The 22,890-nt window shown below is 40.9% G+C and overlaps 1 protein-coding gene across 1 annotated transcript; it reads right to left on the bottom strand.

Moving 5' to 3' along the window:
- Positions 1-400: 400 nt before the first annotated feature.
- On the bottom strand, positions 401-21,301 carry TMEM182 (transmembrane protein 182). The gene is made up of 5 exons (XM_044287447.1): positions 21,057-21,301; positions 20,843-20,945; positions 11,194-11,292; positions 7,624-7,761; positions 401-933 (listed from the first exon to the last, which is right to left on the bottom strand). Exons 1-5 carry the CDS (start codon positions 21,192-21,194, stop codon positions 710-712), a joined length of 702 nt encoding a protein of 233 aa, XP_044143382.1. The 5' UTR covers positions 21,195-21,301; the 3' UTR covers positions 401-709.
- Between the last annotated feature and the right edge of the window lie 1,589 nt (positions 21,302-22,890).

Here is a 22,890-nt window from a genome sequence, read left to right as displayed (position 1 = left end):
GACGTCACTGGGCCTGCAGTAAACAGTGAGAGCGCCGCTGCTTTCTCAAACAGCTGATCGGCGGGGGTCCCGGGTGTCGGATCCCCGCCGATCAGATACTGATGATCTATCCAGCGGATAGATCATCAGTTCAAACAAACTGCATAACCCCTTTAACTTTGTCTCAGTGATTTGAGGAATACGATATCCCGCTTTGGTGAGTGGCTCAACGGCGTGAGGAGTCTTACAGGCAGGCAGTGCTCCTCTGGAATTCTGGGAAGAAAGGGATGCAAATGAGCTCTTAATAAGCTCTGCCTCTGATGCCACCAGATGTAAAGCAGCTATCCTGTAAGTCAATGTTTGACCCTTTAAATAGGCCTTGGCACATAACTCGGAAATAAGCCAGCATCTCATCTGCAGACAGCTCATCTGCCCCATCAGTGCAGAGCAGAGAATACTGGCTTAACTGGGTGAGAGGCCTAGGTCAGGATTGGTATACATGATAAAAGCCATTTGCTGAAGTGAGACAACCCCTTTAACTACTGTGATATTTGGTCTTAGACAGACAACAGATAAAGTTGAAAGTGACTTAAAGTACAGTACCTATAAACAAATTCAAATAAAAAAAAATTCTGAACAGGTGAATGGTTGGGTCCTCTATTGTAAAAGATAACTGAAATTGTAAAGAGTTTTATAGCTGAAACCTCGGAGAAGCCTTGACTTCACCAGGTTACTTTGTGTGGACCACAATAGTATGTCCCACTAAGAGAAACAGCATTCCTGCCAGCAGAGAAAAAAATATTCCAAATGGTGCCAGCATGAAGGACCAGCCGTAGCGAATGTCCGCAGTGTAACCCGGGCAATCTTGTTGTTTCATGTCCTGGTAACTCCTCACATCAGACACGCTCTGAACCCAGATGACATGCATCACCACCACAAATGTGAAAAATATACCTGGGAAAAAAAATAGAAACATTGAGATGAATTACTTTGTAATGTATTATATTCTCTATGGTTGTGATATAGTATTCTGTCATTTGCTGGGCCTAGTCTTTCACAAATGCAGTAGCCTTCAAAAAGCGGTTACTAACTTAAGGGAGGAAAGATTATATATAACAAAGATTCCAGGCTCTCCAGTTGTTGCAAAATTGCAACTCTTATAATGCCCTGTCAACCTGGGGGTTATCAGAGCATGATGGGAGTTGTAGTCACACAACAGGTGGAGAGCCACAGCTTGAAGATCACGGATATATACTATAAAGATAACATATAACAATAAAACAAGAGATAAATATAGGATTTTCCTCTAGTTAGGCTGTGTTCACACTACCAGGATGACAAGCACAGTGTGCCAGTTTTCAAACAGATCCCAATGAATCCAGTAGGATCCAATTGACTAACAATAGGTCTTTCAGGTTTCCATTTGGGATTATGGTTTTTATACCAAGAATAGAAGCAGCAGGCAATGCTACCCTCAGTCCTATAAAAAGCTGGACATGGATGGAATGGAATACAGTGCCAGTGTGAACAGACTTTGAGAAATTGCTTTAAAAAGTAGTCTTGTAGGAGTGGGGTCTTCTCAGAGAAGATGACCAGTATGTGAAATACATGGTGGAACAGAAAATCTGTCATAGGAAATATGGCCCACAGAGGTGGTCTTTTGGAGAGGTTTCAATGTATATATTCAGTTTTCTTCTGATGTCCAATCTGACTGGTTATGCAAAGCTTTATCGTCTGTATTGCTGCATAATAAGTCATAGTTATCATTCAGGGGGAGGAAAGCTGGGTGACATCTTCTGTGAGGGCTGTTATGTTGACCATGCTGGTTGAGACCTAGCATTCATATTATTAGATATAACCGTCATCCTTGGTTAAATTACTACCATTACAGAATCAGTCATTCTGGATAGTTTAATAGAAATGGTCCGTTAGAAATCCCGAATGAAAGTTATGTTATACTAGAAAACAACATGGAAGGATGATAAACCACATACAGTATCCGCAGTCATACATTAAAGCTCAAACATGAAAAAGAATAAAAGGGTATCTAAAGGCGTCTCTGGCAGACTAAATATGTGTTTAGAGAAATATGTGTTTTATTAAATATATAAATATGAATGTGCCCGTCAACAGCCCTTTGATACAATATTCTTGAAGTTTAATACCATCACTATTAATTAAAATTGATATTTAGAAGAAAGCAATCAACTGTACTTTGAGAACAGACAGTGCAGAGGAAGTATAAAATATTTGGGGGAGGGGTAGAAATCTTTAATGAGAATGGCTTTTAAGTAAATTTCTTTTCATATGAATTAGCAAGTTTCCTTCTTAAAAAAATAAAAATAAATAAAAAATACATCACTAACTGCAAAGGTTTTCTTCCTGTCATGCCAGAGTTAGTGGAAACATGTCTAATGAGCCGAGACCCCAAAAAGATGTTGACATTTGATTAAAAAGGCCTAAGATGTAAACAGATAATTCATTAATGATCTTTCATGAAATGTTAAAGACTTTAATAAAGTAATGAGAGTGAACTTTAAGTCCTCAGTTTTAAAATCAATGTGTCACTTTCTGCTCTGTTTAGTTTCAAGGCATTTATATTTCATGAGCCTCTAATGTACATAGTGACATTGGTAAGTTAAGGAAACATTCACGAAAGGCATTGAAATCCAAGAAACAAACTATAAAGTGATGGTAGAATAAAACGTTATAATTAGACTAGGTTTACTAAAATCTGAATGACTATGGTTAACTATGGTTTCACATACAATTGTGGAACTGGACAGTGTAAAACAGTAATATTGGGGCTAATCATTGGGAGCGAACAATGCCCATTCACAATCATTGCCCATTAAACATGCCACCAGTCACCCAACAAACAGGCAAACACTCTTTTTTGGGGGCGGCTGCATCTTTTATTCTTCATTTGTTGGCAGCATATTGGCCTGTGTAAAAAAGGGATGTGCTGCCGACAAAAGAAAACCGTACCCGTGCTAAAGATAATTGCTGCATCTAAATGCAGATAACAAGTACCAATCCAGGTACAGTGGATATAAAAAGTCTACACACCCCTGTTAAAACGTCAGGCTTCTGTGATGTAAAAAAATGAGACAAAGATAAATCATTTCAGAACTTTTTCCACCTTTAATGTGACCTATAAACTGTACAACTCAATTGAAAAACAAACTGAAATCTTTTAGGTGGAGGGAAGAAAACAAAAACTTTAATAATGTGGTTGCATAAGTGTGCACACCCTCTTATAACTCAGGTTGTAGCTGTGTTCAGAATTAATCACATTCACAATCATGTTAAATAGGAGTCAGCATACACCTGCCATCATTTAAAGTGCCTCTGATAAATAAAGTTCAGCTGCTCTAATTGGTCTTTCCTGAAATTTTCTTAGTAAGATCCCACAGCAAAAGCCATGGTCCACAGAGAGCTTCCAAAGCATCAGAGGGATCTCAGTGTTAAAAGGTATCAGTCAGGAAAAGGGTACAAAACACCCCCCAAACTAGAGTAAGAGGTAAATAGTGTAAGCGATGCTGAGTCAGACTATGTAATTTTTATCCTCATAGTCACTTCCATTCTGACTCTGTGCTCCCACAAGCCAGCTGTAAGATGCATTGAGAGGACTCCTCTTTGAGTCCTCTCCATTATGTGAATGAGCACCGGAGTCCTCTCAATGCATTTTACTGCTGGGAGTCAGAATGCAAGCGAATATGAAGCTAAAAATTACATAACCGGACGTCACTTACGCTATACAACGCTTACTCTTTGGAGAGTGTTCCAGAGCTGACATTCCTTTTAAGCACCATAATGCTTTTAGGAGAGAATACCTATGAAATAGTGGCTGCAGCATTTCTGACACTATTTGTCAGATTCCATATGCCTCTATATGCCTTATTATGAAATGGTAGGCATGTGAAGATACAATATATGACTGCAGACTTCTAAGCGTGGCATATAACAAACGTATACAGCAATGTACATGATGCCTAAGCTAAGTTAGCTTGCAATTCTGGCCTATTTGACCCATAAAAAAACACACTGACTACAGAGGAAAGGATAATAACAATGTAAGTGAGACACGTTCTTATTTAGTACTGCCAGGTAAAAGGTATGGGTGACAGAGGGAGCGACAGACATCAATGTACATATAGAGACATGTTAAAGAATGCTACTACTAATACTGGCTTTATACAGCAGGTTAAAGTAGTGCAGCATATACAGTACCATACTCCAAAACTCGGCACAATGCCATGTTTTACCTAGAATTGTTCTTTATATGCCAAAAAAAAGGCCTTGTATGTATTTGTCACTTAAAAAGGTTTCCCACCTTTACATGTCATATTCATTCAGATGATAAAAAAAAGAGCTAAAAAAACATGAAACATGCAACAGAAGCTTATACCAGTATCATTTCCGGAAGAAAAAGACCTATCTGCAGATAGATGTTTCTGTCTTTTATGTGGAGGTTCATGTACTCAGCTTAAAGTCGCTGACATAAACTGCATACTCGATCTGCATCTGACTAAAAAATGGACATTAAGGAGGAGCAATATGAGGAGAGGTTGTCAGCCATCTGCTCTCAGACAGTCAGCATTCCTGAAACAGTTGTCAGCTGAATGACTGTCTATTGGAGCTGCACAAATGCCCTTTATTTGGATGTAAGCACAGTATACAGTTTCTCAAGTACGGTACTTTGACAGCTATTTCCTCAACATTTGCTAATATACCTTGGTAAATCAGGCTTTATTGCCCTGATTGATCATGTCTTCACTCCAGAATTCTAGCTTCAAAAAGTCGCAAAATGTGGCTTTTGCAACTTTTTGGACTTTTTTTATTTCCACAAAAAGTTTGCGAATTTTTGCATGTTTACACCACTCACTCTAGGTTTGAGATCTGAGTTGGAAAGTGGGTGCGGTCAGCTATATTACTGAGTTTCACTCAAAATTTATCACTGATAGTTTTTTTAAATGTCACAAAAATAGTTGCAATCTCACTCCAGGAAGAGGATGGAGTAGGAAAACTGGAGGAGCTTTTCTAGACAAAAGTGTTCGTTTAAGGGTGCATTTACATAAATGTGGTTTGGTTCCGCATCTGAGCAGCATTTTCTGTGGCTCGGATGCGGACCCATTCACTTCAATGGGGCCACAAAAGATGCAGACAGAACTCCGTGTGCTGTCCACATCCGTTGCTTCGTTCCGTGGGCCTGCAAAAATTATAGATCATGTCCTATTCTTGTCCGTTTTGCAAACAAGAATAGTAATTTCTATAATGGGCTGCCCGTTCCGTTCCACAAACTGTGGAAGGCACAAGGGCGGCATCCGTGTTTTGCGGATCCACAATTTGAGGACCGCAAAACACGGCACGTTCATGTGCATGAGCCCTAAGGATGAGATAAATTTATAAAGCAACCTGTGACCTGTGATTAGATAAATGTGGCATGAAGTACGCCATCGCAAACTCAAGCAAAACTGACTTGTGAAGAAATGTGGCGGGAAAAGAATCCTGGATGATCGTGATCGGCAATCACTGAAACGTTTGGTGAAATCAAATTGAAGAAAAACAACAGTAGAACTCAGGGCTATGTTTAATAGTGAAAGTAAGAGCATTTCCACACACACAATGCGAAGGGAACTCAAGGGATTGGGACTGTACAGTTTTGTAGCCGTAAGAAACCCACTAATCAGTGAGGCAAACCAGAAAAAAGGCCTTAATTTGCTAGGGGCATAAAGATTGGACTCTGGAGCAATGGAAGAAGGTCATGTGGTCTGATGAGTCCAGATTTACCCTGTTCCAGAGTGATGGGCGCATCAGGGTAAGAAGAGAGGCAGATGAAGTGATGCAGCTATCATGCCTAGTGCCGACTGTACAAGCCTGTGGGGGCAGTGCTATGATCTGGAGTTGCTGCAGTTGGTCAGGTCTAAGTTCAGCAACAGTATGTGCTCCAAGAATGAGGTCAGCTGACTACCTGAACATACTGAATGACCAGGTTATTCCATCAATGGATTTTTTCTTCCCTGATGGCACGGGCATATTCCAAGACTCATCGGGCTCAAATTGTGAAAGAGTGGTTCAGGGAGCATGAGACATCATTGTCACACATGGATTGGCCACCACAGAGTTCAGACCTTAACCCCATTGAGAATCTTTGGGATGTGCTGGAGAAGTCTTTGCGCAGCAGTTAGACTCTACCATCAATGCAAGATCTTTGTGAAAAATTAATGCAACACTGGATGGAAATAAATCTTGTGACATTGCAGAAGCTTATCGAAACAATGCCACAGCGAATGTGTGCCGTAATCAAAGCTAAAGGCGGTCCAACGAAATATTTTTGGCAGCGACTTTTTTTTTTGGACGGGCAGTGTATATTGATATAAGATCAAGGATAAGTTACAAGAAAGCTTCATTGTATGAACAGAAATGTAAAGGAGATAATGAGATGCTTCAAATAGAAATTCACTTAAATAGGAAGGAGGCGTTCCACTGAAGTCGGTGGCTGCAATGTCGGCGGTGAGCAGGTAAACAGTGAACAGTGCGGCATTCTCTTCAAACAGCTGATCGGCAGGGGTCCCGGCAGTTGGCCCGCAGCTGATCTGATATTGATGACCTATCTTGAGGGTAGGTCACCAATATAAAAAAAGAGGACAACCTCTTTAAACGGGCCACTACTGTTTATAAAGATCCAAAGAGGAAGGGGAGAGTTTACTGTTATAAGTTTGAGGATTGCATGTATTTATTCTGCTGAAGGTGGCGGCTATTCTTATTGAATCGCCAGCCTACATTCTCTGTTAGTCCCACATGTGCACTGTTGTAATACTAGTATGTGTAATGTACTGGAGTGTCAGTACGTTGCAGAGCATCTCCACACAGTGATTTAAAGATAATTAAGCAGATAATTAGACAGCATCATTGTTGTCACTTGCCAGTTGCCTTCTTTCAATATGTCATCTGCATCCTGGTAATTAGGTACAACACCACAGGGGGTGAACCAAATGCAATTTAAGGACATTCAAGAGACCAGTCAATGTCAGATTCCAGACAAGAATCTGACATTGCTCCAATTAATCTAAAATAACAAAAAACAGGCAACTTTACAAACAGTCTTGATTAAAAGTATTCTACCGTTTTGGGTATACAGCTCCTAAACATACTTATGTACACTAGGTTGATGCAGCTATTGCTGGTTGCAGACTTTAAAAGCACCCTTTGTAGCCTGATCGTGGAATCAAGTAGAACTTGCCTTGCTAACCTTCCCTCGAGCACTGTAGAGGCATTTGCATTCAGGGCAGGTTAATGATCTGTAGAATGATATGCATAAGGCTTCTTGCGGTCCCGACGGATCCAGACCCATTCAATTTGAATAGGTCCGTGATTTGTCCGTTTCCGCAAAAAGATAGAACAAGTTCTATTTTTTTGCGGAACGGAAGCACGATTCCGTTCCATGCTTCCGTTCCGCACCGCATCTCCGGATTTGCGGACCTATTCAAGTGAATGGGTTCGCATCCGTGATGCGGAATGCACACGGCCGGTGCCCCGTGTATTGCGGAACTGCCGTATGCGGCCGTGTGCAAGAGGCCTAACAGTACACATAAAGCAGTAAAATATAGCATGTGTTATGTACTCATCAGACTTTCTTACCAGCGGTGATAAAAAGGCCACCTCCTGCTTTATAAAGTTTATAGTTGACAAAAGGCGCTGCACAGATGATGATGAAGCCTCCAGCTACTACTGTGACCACACCAAGAAGCATGAAGATGTTCCAAAATCCTCGATATACTAAAATGAAAGGATGAAATATATTAGAAAACGTCATTTTTAAATGCAACTGAGAAGAAAAAACAGCATATCAGATAGTAGAAAGCACTTTTGCTGCCCAAGAAAACCGACACGTGTAACGCTAGGAGGCAAAGAGACATTTTTTATAGCAATGCATTATCCATAAGATCTCATTCATACAAATGATTAAAATGTGGTTGAAACATGGAAAGGATAATTTGGCTTCAGTTTTCTTCAGTTATCGGTATATCTATGTCCATAGTGGATGCTTTGACTTATTTGACTTATCAAACTTTAATAAAACTCAACAAAAACTTTGACTCATCTGACGCATGGGAAAGTATTAATTAAACTGAATGTTGTTTGTTCTACAGACAAACCCTTAGTGAACTGGGATGGCCAAGTTGTGGTTGAGGACTGCGTGGCCGTACAAGCCGCAACGGGCTCCAGTTATCCAGTTAGGACTAAGTTGGTATTAGCTGTGCTACACCAGCAAAAATGCCCGGCCATTAACAATGAAGACCGGAAGACCGGCTAAACAATGCTGTCCTAATTAGTTCATTGGTAGGTTGTACTATCATCTCCAACAGTACGGGAGACAGCCTACTCCACTGGTAGAAAGTAGACAGTATATAAAATCAAAGCGTTCCACTCTGCCGTAGCAATATAGTTTAAAGAGGAACTCTCACTGGTTCCGACATTGCAATATTAGTACCAGGCAGTGTATGGCATGACCAGTAGATGTGTGTGCACAATTTTTTTTTTCAGATACACTGCTCAGTTCCCCCGCTGTGCCCCCCGTTCTCTTTTGCCGCCCTGTATGCTAATTAATAGCATTGGTACAGGGAGAAGGAGACGGAAGTGAGCTGCCCAATTGTAGCGGAGAGCGTCACAGCCAGGGGGAAAAAAAAGCTCACCTTCTTCCTAGGTGTGACGCACCTCACAGCCAAGGAGAAGGAGACGCCCCCTGAGAAATATGGCCATCTCCTCCTCCCTGTACCGATGCTATCATTTAGCATACAGGGCAGCAAAAGAGAACGGGGGCACATCGAGTAGAACGGAGCAGCTCATTTGAACATTTTTTGGTGCACGGACATCTACTGATCATGCCCTACACTGCCAGGTATTATAATATAATTATATGTCAGGACCAGTGAAAGGTCCTCTTTAAACAGTACAATGATGTAAAGCGCTGCTTGATACAATATTCCAATTACTCTGTTGCAATGGATGTTATTCTAGAACAGACTTTGGGGGGTCTTTTATCAAAGACTGGCATTTTACATTGGTTTTTGATAGCCCCTGTGCTGCCGAAGGATGTGCCTAATTTCTGACAAGGCGCAGATCTCATCGTAAATTAATCGAATCCTCCAACAGTCAGTGTGCTAGACTGAAATCTACTCCAGCCCTTCTTGAGAAGATTTCAATTGTCTTTTACGCCAGGAAACTAGTATAAATGATGAATGATGAATTAGCCAGGACTGAAGGTCAGGTCATAGCAGAAGCAAAAGACTGATGAACATCCACTCATATGCCTTTTATTCAGTAGGGGCCGCTTAGTATTCTAAGGGTGAACTGCAACATGTGAACTCACCCTAATTGTAAGTAGACAAGGCTTTTACACTCTGCGAGTCACACTGCTATGTGTAGTGCACCATGCAGGCTGGTAGTCTATTGGTCACTTCCATAGTATTAGATCAGATCAGGGGAATGATTAGTACCTTTTAAGTGGAATCTGTCACCAGGTTTAGGCTGCCCTGGGACCCTAATTCCAGCGCTGGGTCACCTACTTGTACTGCCATACTTTTCATAAAATAACAGGAGCCAAGCAATAAGTCCTTGAATCCATGAAGGCTTACCAGCCCTTCCGCCTCATGCTTTCTAACTATAGTGTGCAAAGGAAAAAGGCTGCCAATCAGCAGTGGGTGGACTGAGAAGCTGGACTCCATAGTGCACGCACAGTTTTGCTAGGACGCCAGCCTTGGCACCCACTGCAGCACATAAACAGTGGTTTTATGCAAAGTACAGCAAAAAAAGTAAATCACATGGAACATGGTCTGTCACGACTTTATCATTTCTGCAGATAGGGCAGCACAAACCTAGTGATATGATCCCTTTAAGTACCTGGCACAAAGTAATGACACCCCATATTCCATGAATATCGCAAAGCAAGACTGCATCCTGCGACCCCCCTCATATACTATGGTGGCTTGTCTGCATTATGCTGGGAACGGGTATACTTACAATAATTGGTGTACTTACTACAGTACACCACGGCCGTTGCGGTCCCCAATGCATGGGCAACAACTTGAATGGGTCTGTGGTCTGTCTGCACCACAAAAAAATAGGACATGTCTTATTTATTTGTGGTGCGGAACAGCGTAAAGAAACACCATGGAAGCACTCCGTAGTGCTTCCACTGTTCCGTTCCGTGACTACGTTCCGCACCTCCGGAATTGCGGACCCATTCAAGTGAATGGGTCCGCATCCATGATAGGTGGTGCACACGGCCAGCGGCCGTGGATTGCCGACCCGCAGTTTGCAGGCCGCAATACGGCCACGGCCGTCCAACGGCCGTGTTCATGAGGCCTAATCCAATTTTCTGTGACTGCAGGATTTTATTTTATAGTGCAGGAAAATATCTACCTCCTTCCTAGCTCATATATCTCACCTCTTTTTGTAAGGTTTCTTTTATGAACTTTCTACATTAGTGGTAGAGACTTCTGGGGATACACTGCACATAGATGTGTGACCATGCTGAGTTCACAATCACCATTTTCTAGCAGGTGTACAGTAGTTGTAATGTAAAACCTAGTTTCCCAAGAGACAGCTATAGTCATTTCTACCTTTCAACTGATACCTAATATCTAATAGCCTAAAATTGGTTGGATGGCCCTTGGCTTCAGTATACTGTATAATAATAATAATAACAATGACTATTTGCAATGCAGTACAAAACGTTATATGATAAAGTGACATAAAAGTACAAATATACAATATAACAATAAAGTTGGGTCCTACCTGGGGGAACACCTTAGCCTTAATTAATGTGGCTGAATGGGATATATTGAAAAAAGTTGTCTAAGGCCTAATGCACACAACCATTTCCATTTTACGAGCCACAAGTCGCAGATTAACCATGTGCAACCCACACTTTCCTGTATCCACACTATGTTAAACATGATTATTCTTGTCTGCAAAACAGACAAGAATAGGCCATGTTTTATCTTTTTTGCAGACGGCGGAAAGGACATACAGATGAATTTTTTGTGGCCCAATTAAAATGAATGGGTCTGAATTCGATCCTCAATGAGGATAGGAAGTGGGCTCAAAATACAGTCATGTGCATGGGGCCTAAGGTAGAGAATCCCTTTACATGTGGCCTGGTTTACAATATATTTAGTATAAAGAAAACAGGATTTCTATACATACCAACTGCAGAATGATACGCTGTGGAGTTATGGTCGTCTCTGGTCCTTGGAAATGGAGAAAGGTAGGCATGTGTGCAGTTCTTAGTTGGAGCTTGATTGGCTGCAGAAAAGAACCACTACAATAAGGCCTTCACAATAAATAATAGTTTACCTTTGGTTATTTCTAGGTTGTTCTAAAATTTCCTGTAAGCAATAAACAATCAGTAACGTACAATCGGTAAAGAGGAATATTCCAGCAGTCCTATAAAGGGCTGTTCACACTGGAATTTTCATGTGTATTCTGCGCCAAAGTCTGTATGAAATCCATATGCAATCCACATCCAATGCATGTGAATGGGGGTTTCGCAAACCCGTTCACATGCATAGGAAAATTTCCATGTGGATTTCTGTCATTTTTCTCCTCCACCAGAATAAGTCATGTCACTTATTTTGGGCAGAAAACACAAGGCTAGGATTGCTTTCACGGTCAGTGTTTGGTCAATGATTTCCATCAGTGACTGTGAGACAAAAACAGGAGCAGAGGCTACACAATGATAAGGTAACAGGCTGGTCACGTCTTATTTTGGCAGTAAGTCAAACAAATACGTTTGTAAACAGCAAAAACGTATAGAAACGTATGGCTTGACGTACCCATAGACTAAATTTAGTCAAACATAGATCGTTGTATGTAGTACATTGCAATAAATTGGAGACGAATGGATATGTAAGACAATATATTTTTATCTGTTAATCGTATTATTATTTTTTATTTTTATTTTTTCAAATAATGCCAGCAAATAGTATATGTTTTTGTTAAAAAAACAGACATAAACGTATCGAAACATATGCACATCCGTCAAATGTATATGTAAAAAAAGGATAGATAACCACAAAAGAACATACATTTGTACTATTTTACTGTATGTCTAAATGTATCTGCTTTACGTACAGCAAAAACGAGGTGTGAACTGCCCCTAAAATGGAAGAATTTGCAACTGTTCGGTGTTTTCTACCCACATAGGGTTTTAGTTCACAATAACCAATGAAAATCACTGAGGAAACCCTGACCAAACACTGACTATGAATGTAAAAAAGGGGGATAATTCTCCTACATATTTGCGACAGAAATCCGAGGGTCAGCCTTGGAAAATGCCCATGGGATTTTACTCCATTATATGAATATAGCCTAAGGCCTCTTTCACACAAGCGATACAGATTGTATCAGGATCTGTTCAGGGAAAAACTAATGGTTTTCCGTGCAAGTTTAATCAGTTTTTTTCTGCAATTGAGTTCAGTGTTTCTATTTTTTCAGTCTGTATTGTATCCAAGTTGCCTGCAATTTTTCCTGAACGCAGATGATCAAACAATGCTCATGTACACAGACCCATTAAAATCAATGGGTCAGAATTTAGACTGGTCTGAATGCTATGCGTTCACTACATGCATCGAATCTGGACGGAAAACGTGCTCGTGTCAAAGAGTCTTGTCCGGATTTGTGGCTCGTAAAATGGAAATAATTGTGTGCTAGCCTGCCCCCTTCCCCACCTACATCACACCCCTTTTTTAGACCTTGCGTGAGCAGAGAAAAGTTGCAGATTTAGCCGCAAATCCCCTTTAAGACCAAATCTGCAACAGATATACACCAAAAATTGGCTTATATCTAATAATAAATGACTCATTTAGATGTATAGAGTTGCTGGAGAAAATGAATATAAGATGCTACTAAAATAAAATTTCAACCTTAGCACTAAGTAAGATAGAAATAAAAAACACGCACAAAATACAAATATAAAAATAACAAATAAAGACGCCTATATTTTTGTAACTGTTGTAACTGATCTACAATTAATAAGCCTGTTTAAAGAAAACCTGTCACCATGACAATGCAATTGGCATGTTATCGAGCAAGAGGAGCTCAGCAGATTGATATATACCAGTATTTTGTAAGAAATGATTCCATAAAACTTGTAATTTGTATATTTATATCTCTGCTCTTTCTCAACTTAAGACCAGTACCCTCTAAAACCATCAGCGACTAACAGCTATCTACGTATACACATTTACACAGAGAATGCTATCAATCACTGATAACACCTCCTCCATGTACAACTATTAGTGACTGACAGTTATCTATATATATAAACGTACACAGAGAATCCTATCAATCACTGATAAACCCCCCATGTACAATCACTGATAACACCTCCCCTGTGTACAACTATCAGTGACTGACATCAATATATAGACACTTACACAGAGAATGTTATCTCTGAATAACACCTTCCCTGTGTACAACTACCAATGACTGACAGCTATCTATGTATACACACTTACACAGAGAATGCTATAAATCACTGATAACACCTCCCCCATGTACAGCTATCAGAGACTGACAGCTATCTCTGTATACACACTTACACAGAGAATGCTATCACTGATAATACCTCCCCCATGTAGAGATTGCTAGTATCAATCACTGATAACACTTCCCCTGTATACAACTATCAGTGACTGACAGCTATCTATGTATACACATTTAGACAGAGAATGCTATCAATTACTGATAACACCTCCCCCGTGTACAACTATCAGTGACTGACAGCTATCTATGTATACACACTTACCTAGAGAATGCTATCAATCACTGATAACACCTCCCTCCCATGTACATCCATCAGTGACTAACAGCTATCTCTGCACACACACTTACATAGAGAGTGTTATCAATCAATGACAACACCTTCCCTGTGTACAACTATGAGTGACTGACATCTATGTATACACACTTACACAGAGAATGCTATCTCTGATAACACCTTCCCTGTATACAACTATCAGTGACTGATAGCTATCTATGTATACACACTGACACAGAGAATGCTATCAATCACTGATAACACCTCGCCTGTGCACAACTATCAGTGACTGACATCTACGTATACACACTTGCACAGAGAATGCTATCAATCACTGATAACACCTAGCTCCTTGTACAACTATCAGTGAATGACAGCTATCTCTGTACACACACTTACATAGAGAGTGTTATCAATCAATGACACCTCCCCTGTGTACAACTATCAGTGACTGACATCTATGTATACACACTTACACAGAGAATGCCATCTCTGATAACACCTTCCCTTTGTACAATTATTAGTGACTGACAGCTATCTATGTATACACACTTAGGCCTCATGCACACGACAGTATTTTTTCACGGTCCGCAAAATGGGGTTCCGTTGTTCGGTGATCCGTGTCCGTTTTTTCTTCCGTGTTTCTTCCTTGATTTTTGGAGGATCACCAGACCAGAAAAGTGAAAAAAAAATCTAAGTCAAGCTTGCCTTGAAAATGATAGAAAAAAAACGGACACGGATCACGGACGCGGATGACAATCTTGTGTGCCTCCGTGTTTTTTCACGGACCCATTGACTTGAATGGGTCCGCGAACCGTTGTCCGTCAAAAAAATAGGACAGGTCCTATTTTTTTGACGGACAGGAAACACGGATCACGGACGCGGATGACAAACGGTGCATTTTCCGAGTTTTCAGCTGACCCATTGAAAGTCAATGGGTCCGCAGAAAATCACTGAAAACGGAACAACGGACACGGATGCACACAACAGTCGTGTGCATGAGGCCTTACACAGAGAATGATATCACAGATAACACCTCTTCTGTATACAGCTATCAGTGACTGACAGCTATCTATGTATACACACTTACACAGAGAATGCTATCAATCACTGATAACACTTCCCCTGTGTACAGCTATCAGTGACTGACATCTACGTATACACACTTGCACAGAGAATGCTATCAATCACTGATAACACCTCCCTCCTTGTACAACTATCAGTGAATGACAGCTATCTCTGTACACACACTTACATAGAGAGTGTTATCAATCAATGACACCTCCCCTGTGTACAACTATCAGTGACTGACATCTATGTATACACACTTACACAGAGAATGCCATCTCAGATAACTCCTTCCCTTTGTACAATTATCAGTGACTGACAGCTATCTATGTATACACACTTACACAGAGAATGCTATCAATCACTGATAACACCTCCCCATGTACAACTATCAGAGACTGACATCTATCTATTTATACACACACAGAGAATGCTATCAATCACTAATAACACCTCCCCTGTGTACAGCTATCAGTGACTGACAGCTATCTCTGTATACACACTTACACAGAGAATGCTATCAATCACTGATAACACCTCCCCTGTGTACAGCTATCAGTGACTGACAGCTATCTCTGTATACATACTGTGACACAGTGAGAGGTTTGGTCTGGGAAAACAGGTATTTTACTCCCAGCATGTGCTGCTGGGCTGATTCACAGCCAGGTGAGGTCAAATACCGGACCGTATTTTAAGTGCTGGTCCGGGTTTTGGCAGCACCTGGCTGTCCTTAAAGGGAATCTGTCACTAGCGATTTACCATTTATTTTTTTCATGAATCCATGTTTAACAGAGTACCTGTTTTCCATCTGTGTTGTTCTTTTGATTGTGAGTCTTGTCATTTCTTAAAAAAATTGATTCTTCTGATATGTAAATGACGCTGTAAGGAGCCCAGAGGGGCGTTATTCTTTCTCCACGGTGCCCAGGAACGCCCCCATGAGGTGCCGTGCCCGTCTAAGTTTGAAAACTAATAACGCCTCCCAGTTCATCGAAATCGCCTCCCAGAGGCGAGGCTAAGTGCTCAACACCCGCCCCCCTCCTCAGCGCCGCGCTCTGCTTCAAACAGGCGCAGTGCCGGTGATTGCCTGCGCTATGATAAGATGACTGACGGCACTGCACCTGCGCGGGATTTGGGATGCCGGCGAGAGGAGGATCGGGGTGTTTGCTGCAGAGCGCGGGGCTGGGGGGCGGGTGTTGAGCACTCAGCCTCGCCTCTGGGAGGCGATTTAGATGAACTGGGAGGCGTTATTAGTTTTCAAACTTAGGCGGGCACGGCACTTCAGAGGGGCGTTCCTGGGCACCGTGGAGAAAGAATAACGCCCCTCTGGACTCCTTACAGCGTCATTTACATATCAGAAGAATCGATTTTTTGAAGAAATAACAAGACTCACAATCAAAAGAACAATACAGATGGAAAACAGGTACTCTGTTAAACATGGATTCATGAAAAAATAAATTGGGTAAATCGCTAGTGACAGATTCCCTTTAAATATGCGGCTAGGCTCAGAAGGATCTTCTATCTTCATTCAGCAGGACCTGCGCTGACGTCATTGCACTCACCACGTGGTGAGCGCGATTACGTCTTCAAAGGTCTTTTTGCAGGTCCTGAAAGAAGAAGAAAGAAGACTATGCCAGCTGCGCGATCAAGTTTATAAGGTGAATTAATTTTATTTATCTTTTTAACCCCTCAATCGACATTTTAGTAAGCATTCTGTATTAGGAATGCTATTATTTTCCCTTATAAATAATAAAATCTGCAAAACACCTAAGTCCGGGTCTGGGTACCACATTCAGTTTTTTATCACGCTCGTGCAAAACGCATTGCACCTGCGCGATAAAAACTGAACAACACAACGCAATCGCAGACAAAACTGATAGAAATTGCGTGCGCACTTGCGTGGGTTTCCCGCAATGCACACGCGACGCATCCGGAGCAAATCCGGGACGCCCGTGTGAAAGAGGCCTTACTGAATCTTTTCCTATAAAACTACCAGTCTGCTCAGCTTCTCTTCTATTATATGCTGCCTGCAGATTGCACTATGTTTCACGGTGATAGGTCCTGTTTAAAAGGTTTGTCCAGTGTTATGTACATAGATCACAAACACTACATTAGGAAAAGTTCAGCAACTTTCTAGTAAGCCTGGTGGTTAACTGCATTAATTTAATTACATTTTAACATCTTTTTACTTTTTAGAATTAGTGATTTTTAAAAATACCTTTATTAGTGATTATCTGGGTATAGGTATGTATATACCAACAGAGTGTGCTACAATTTCACAAGAATTTGTATATATATATTTCTTATGACCGGGGAGTAGTAGCCCCTACACATAACATTTACTAGTGATACAATACGTCAGTAGGTTTAGGAAGTTCGAGGATCCAGTCAAATTATTAATAAAGATAATAGATAGTAGTGAGACAAGGTCTGAGAGAAGGGGCAGGGCAGACAAACTGCTTACCCTATAAGGCCCTCAAAAGACTGCTCAGCCCAGGGTGACCCCCTGATGGTGGAGGTTCCCTGTCCCCGAACCTAAAAACTAAACAAATCCCTAGGTTGACCCTAGCCAGGGAAAAATATTATAATAACGATAAATCAGGAATGGAGGGTGGTTAAGTATAGATGGGGTCACCACCTACCCCTTCCAGAGGATTAGAAAAATAGGGATGAGATTCACAATTATATTATAGGAGTGAGAGAGAGTTTCAGATAATACGGAAATCACCATCCCACTCACGAGTACAATACGCACGTTTTTAAATTATGCACATCTTAATACATATATACCACGACGCGTTTCGCCTGTATACAATCAGGCTCATCAGGAGGTAGATAAAAAAACGAACAGAGTCCAATTAAGATGTAGATGTGATTAATAATATAGATGGTGAAAATGAAGCGATACTTAGCTACCGATGTTCAATAGGGAAGGCGTGGATAGAACATTACCAGAGGGCATGATAATTACAGCCATAAGGGATAAACCTAGAAGGATGTAAATAAAAGTATGAGGAGGACGCTTAGGTCAAAAAGTCACCACAACTCTAAGTAAAAGTCATTGTAAGAACACTAAGATAGACTTTGAGGACTTACATGATGATGGTGCTGGCAAAGTCTCCCCCAGTAGCCTGTTTTAGGCCCAGGTACCGTGTCATTGGAATCGCAGCCCATTTATAGGGACCGATTCCAATTTCCGGACGCCGGAGGCACACTTCCGGTTTCCTGGAACGCATGGTGGAACGCATTGGGCCTCCGCGTCTTACGTCACTTCCGGCGCCGTGGAACGCATCGTGAGCCGCATATGGCAATCTGGGGCAATTTTTACTTTCCTCAGCAAATTCTTTACTGAATTATTGGTATGTGACCCAGGGCTTCTGTGCCTATCAGTGCGAAAAGCACTATATGACTAATGGGTTAAAAATTATCGATTACCCTTATCTTCAAATACTACATAGGACCTCTCAATTTTAATGAAACTATCATTGAGACAGGTTTATATGTTCTTCACATCATGATCTATATTTCTCATTAGTATCTTTGGTTCATTCTGTGATACTTTTTCTTTAGGGGGGCTGACAATGAGGGCCTTTTATGCCTCCAGGTACCGTGACACATTCCTTCACCCGAGGATTCTATTATCGTTAGCTCCCAATTTTATATATAATAAATCTATACTGGCCTCTTCCCATTCCTGCAATCAGCTGTTGCGTTAATCTGCATTGAATGCCAGCCACAGTCGCCCTCCGGCGCCGGCATCGAGCCATATGCGGCTCACGATGCGTTCCACGGCGCCGGAAGTGACGTAAGACGCGGAGGCCCAATGCGTTCCACCATGCGTTCCAGGAAACCGGAAGTGTGCCTCCGGCGTCCGGAAATTGGAATCGGTCCCTATAAATGGGCTGCGATTCCAATGACACGGTACCTGGGCCTAAAACAGGCTACTGGGGGAGACTTTGCCAGCACCATCATCATGTAAGTCCTCAAAGTCTATCTTAGTGTTCTTACAATGACTTTTACTTAGAGTTGTGGTGACTTTTTGACCTAAGCGTCCTCCTCATACTTTTATTTACATCCTTCTAGGTTTATCCCTTATGGCTGTAATTATCATGCCCTCTGGTAATGTTCTATCCACGCCTTCCCTATTGAACATCGGTAGCTAAGTATCGCTTCATTTTCACCATCTATATTATTAATCACATCTACATCTTAATTGGACTCTGTTCGTTTTTTTATCTACCTCCTGATGAGCCTGATTGTATACAGGCGAAACGCGTCGTGGTATATATGTATTAAGATGTGCATAATTTAAAAACGTGCGTATTGTACTCGTGAGTGGGATGGTGATTTCCGTATTATCTGAAACTCTCTCTCACTCCTATAATATAATTGTGAATCTCATCCCTATTTTTCTAATCCTCTGGAAGGGGTAGGTGGTGACCCCATCTATACTTAACCACCCTCCATTCCTGATTTATCGTTATTATAATATTTTTCCCTGGCTAGGGTCAACCTAGGGATTTGTTTAGTTTTTAGGTTCGGGGACAGGGAACCTCCACCATCAGGGGGTCACCCTGGGCTGAGCAGTCTTTTGAGGGCCTTATAGGGTAAGCAGTTTGTCTGCCCTGCCCCTTCTCTCAGACCTTGTCTCACTACTATCTATTATCTTTATTAATAATTTGACTGGATCCTCGAACTTCCTAAACCTACTGACGTATTGTATCACTAGTAAATGTTATGTGTAGGGGCTACTACTCCCCGGTCATAAGAAATATATATATACAAATTCTTGTGAAATTGTAGCACACTCTGTTGGTATATACATACCTATACCCAGATAATCACTAATAAAGGTATTTTTAAAAATCACTAATTCTAAAAAGTAAAATTATATAAACCCCATGTGATAATAGAATCTAATAAAAATCTAATTACTAGGCAAACATTTTAACATCTCTTTTAGCTGTCTGCAAATCGCAATATGATTTAGACCAAGAGCATAAAACCCTTGCCTGATTTCTGAGAACAAAAAACAACCTGCACACCTGTCAGTTTCATGTAATCAGGACAAGTTTTCAAACAGTAAATGAAGATGCCCTCACTCACTGACAGCAATCAGAGATGTTGAAAATGGAAAGGAATTTAATGTTTAATGCTTTGTACAGTTAAAAAAAGTAAAACTAATCTACAATACGAATACTTCTTAATACTATTACTAAATAATTATGTAATTATGGTTAGGGTTATACCTTTCTTCCTAAAAGATCTTTTGCTAAAACATTTTAAATAAATAAAAAAATAACTTCCTAAAAATACAGTAAAATTATCTGATTATATCTAGGGATGAGCGAATTTCATGTTATGAAATTCGTTTGCGCTTCGTTTGGTTGTAAAAGCAGAATTGAGTTATGGATTCCATTACCAAGGACCATAACACAATTCTATGACGCAATGCATAGCGGAATGCCATTCCATTATTCATTCCGTCATAATAGAAGTCTATGGCCTGCATAACGGATTCGTCCCGTTATGCAGGAGAGGACTCCCCTGCATAACAGAAACGGGACGGATCCCTTGTGCAGGCCATAGACTTCTATTATGATGGAATTAATAACGGAATGAATGCCTCTTAAGGCATTCCGTTATGCATTCCGTCACAGAATTGCGTTATGGTCCTTGGTAACGGAATCCATAACTCAATTCTGCTTTTACAACCAAACGAAGCGCAAACAAATTTGAAATATGAAATTCGCTCATCTCTAATTATATAATTTACTTGCTATAACTCAAAAACCGGTACTAATAATATCTCCCAATATGGGCTAAAAAACTGAATAAATCACTTGCAAGGACTGAACCATGGTTAAGGTATTTAAAGGGCGTGTCACAACTGTAATAAGTTTAATACATACAAATGGTTAATATCGGTATAATATAACTAAAAGAATATCTATTGACTATGTATCTTACTGATCCAAAAAGCTGCCATGGTGTTATTATCCGATACTATATCCCCATTAAACCAGCATCTCCAAAAGAAACCTTCATGATGCAGAATGACTGGGTCAACAACCTATGGATGACATAGAAAGAAATACACATGATAAATACACAGGTAGATGATGTTTATACTGCAATAATAAAGATGACAGAAGTCCATCCAGATGATAAAAATGACACTAACCCCTTCTGTTCGGTTTTTTGAGCATTTTTCAATCTCCCTGGCAAGTAGCCAATAGTCTGATCCAAATGCCACCAAAAGAACTAAAATTCCCAAAGCACCAAAAAGACCACCAAAAAATATCCCAATGCTGAGCTTCATGCTTTCTGCGGGTGTAACAGATTTTTTAACATAAACAATCCCTTCTAGATAAGCTTTTCCTCTTCTGGTTGGTATGTACTATCTCCTCGAGCGGTTTGCAGGCAACTAACTAGTAGAGTGAAATACGGGCAAGGGCTTCTATTTTTGGACCTTGATGAAGCAGCTCTGCTATGTTGCTATGACAGGGAGGGTCCAGTCCAAAATAACTGACCTTTTTGAGGAGTCAGGGGATGGCATGAAGGCTAGTTTCACTTCATCTACTAGTAGAACATATCACATCCATCAATACAACATTAATAAGAGCACAAACTGTACCCTTCAGTAATTGTTAAACTGTTATATGATGACACAAAAGCTTTGTATTTCTAGTACAGTGCAATAGAGTTTATGGGGTTTTCCCAAAAAATCACGCATTGCCTATCTATTGGATAAGTGATAAATAATGGATCACAGGGGGTCCGACTGCTGTGAACCCCCAGCGATCCTGAGAATGAGTGATCCCTGAGTTCACTCTGTGAATGGAGTGATAGTGCACATGGGTCTATTCACTTCCAACCGTCCCACAGAAATATATAGAGAGATGCACTATCACTACATTCAGAGGGGATTCAGGGACCCCTTGCTCTCAGTATCGAGGGTGGTCCTGGCGATCCGTTATATCCATTATATGCTGTTGATAGGTGATCATTTTCGAAGGATAACCATTTTCAAAATAATGCACCAGGTTTTCCTGCAGGGCTCTAAAACAATAACACATTGTAATGTCCGAAGAGTTGTGCCAAATGACATTCTTTGCTCTGCTTACTATCTGTATATTATACAGTTGATGTTTACTTGCAGTTTATACAGTTTCTCTGTTCTTAGGAGGCCTCATTTTAAAGGGGTACTCCCATCTTGCACATTTATGGCATATTCTCAAGCTGGAATAAAAGTCTGATAGGTGTGGATCCCACTCCTCAGACCCATTACTATCTTAACAAACATCATAAAACACATAAGATCATTTATCTCTATTCCCTAACCCTCCCTCCCATTCCAATCATCTCACCCAGATGGGAAAAAAAACTAGAACATGGCTCCCTTTGTGCCCAGCTGGGAATGTAAAGGTGGCAGAACATGCATGGTTCTCTCCATTCAGTAGCACTTTTTAAAATAGTCAATTGACCTGACTGTCTTGTGGATATGCTATAAATGTCCCAGAGGGGAAAACAGAAGAAGTCTAGAACAACAAAAAGAATGAACAGCCTACCTTCCCGACATCCCCCACACATGTACGGTGAATGTCAGGTTTTTAAAGATGGCACCCGACCAGAAGATGATAAGATACTATAGCCAAAAGGTGCCTGCTGTTTTACACAGCAGACACCTGGAGAGAGAGTCAATGATCAGCAATAACGCCAATTGAAGAATTTTAAACCCTCAGATGCCGTGGTCATTTGCGACCACGGCATTTGAGAGGTCTTTTCCTGTGAGCCGTTTGACTGCTTTGACAGCCTCAGGCCCTCTGAAGGCTCAGAGGCCTGTTATAGAAAAGTTTCTATAGGAGCGTACTGACTCTCACAAAGACTGCAATACTAAATCACTGCAGTCTATGGGAGAAATGATCAGACAATCACATGTTAAAGTCCCCTAGGGGGACTTAAAGTAAGTGTATAAAAAAGTTAAAGAAGTAGTAGGGTAGGCTTGGTCATGCTGA

This window comes from Bufo gargarizans, chromosome 3 (assembly GCF_014858855.1).
Source record: "Bufo gargarizans isolate SCDJY-AF-19 chromosome 3, ASM1485885v1, whole genome shotgun sequence".
NCBI lineage: Eukaryota > Metazoa > Chordata > Amphibia > Anura > Bufonidae > Bufo > Bufo gargarizans.
Note: the sequence above shows the minus strand (reverse complement) of the source record. Positions and strands in the feature narration are given on the sequence as shown.

What these genes read in the sequence shown, in the direction of transcription:
- TMEM182 (XM_044287447.1), bottom strand. Translation starts at nt 21,194, where the DNA reads ATGAAGCTCAGCATTGGGATATTTTTTGGTGGTCTTTTTGGTGCTTTG. An exon ending in CAAAAAACCGAACAGAAGGG is followed by an intron (nt 20,946 to 21,056) that starts GTTAGTGTCATT and finishes TGTCATCCATAG; the next exon opens with GTTGTTGACCCAGTCATTCT. An exon ending in CATGGCAGCTTTTTGGATCA is followed by an intron (nt 11,293 to 20,842) that starts GTAAGATACATA and finishes TCTTTTCTGCAG; the next exon opens with CCAATCAAGCTCCAACTAAG.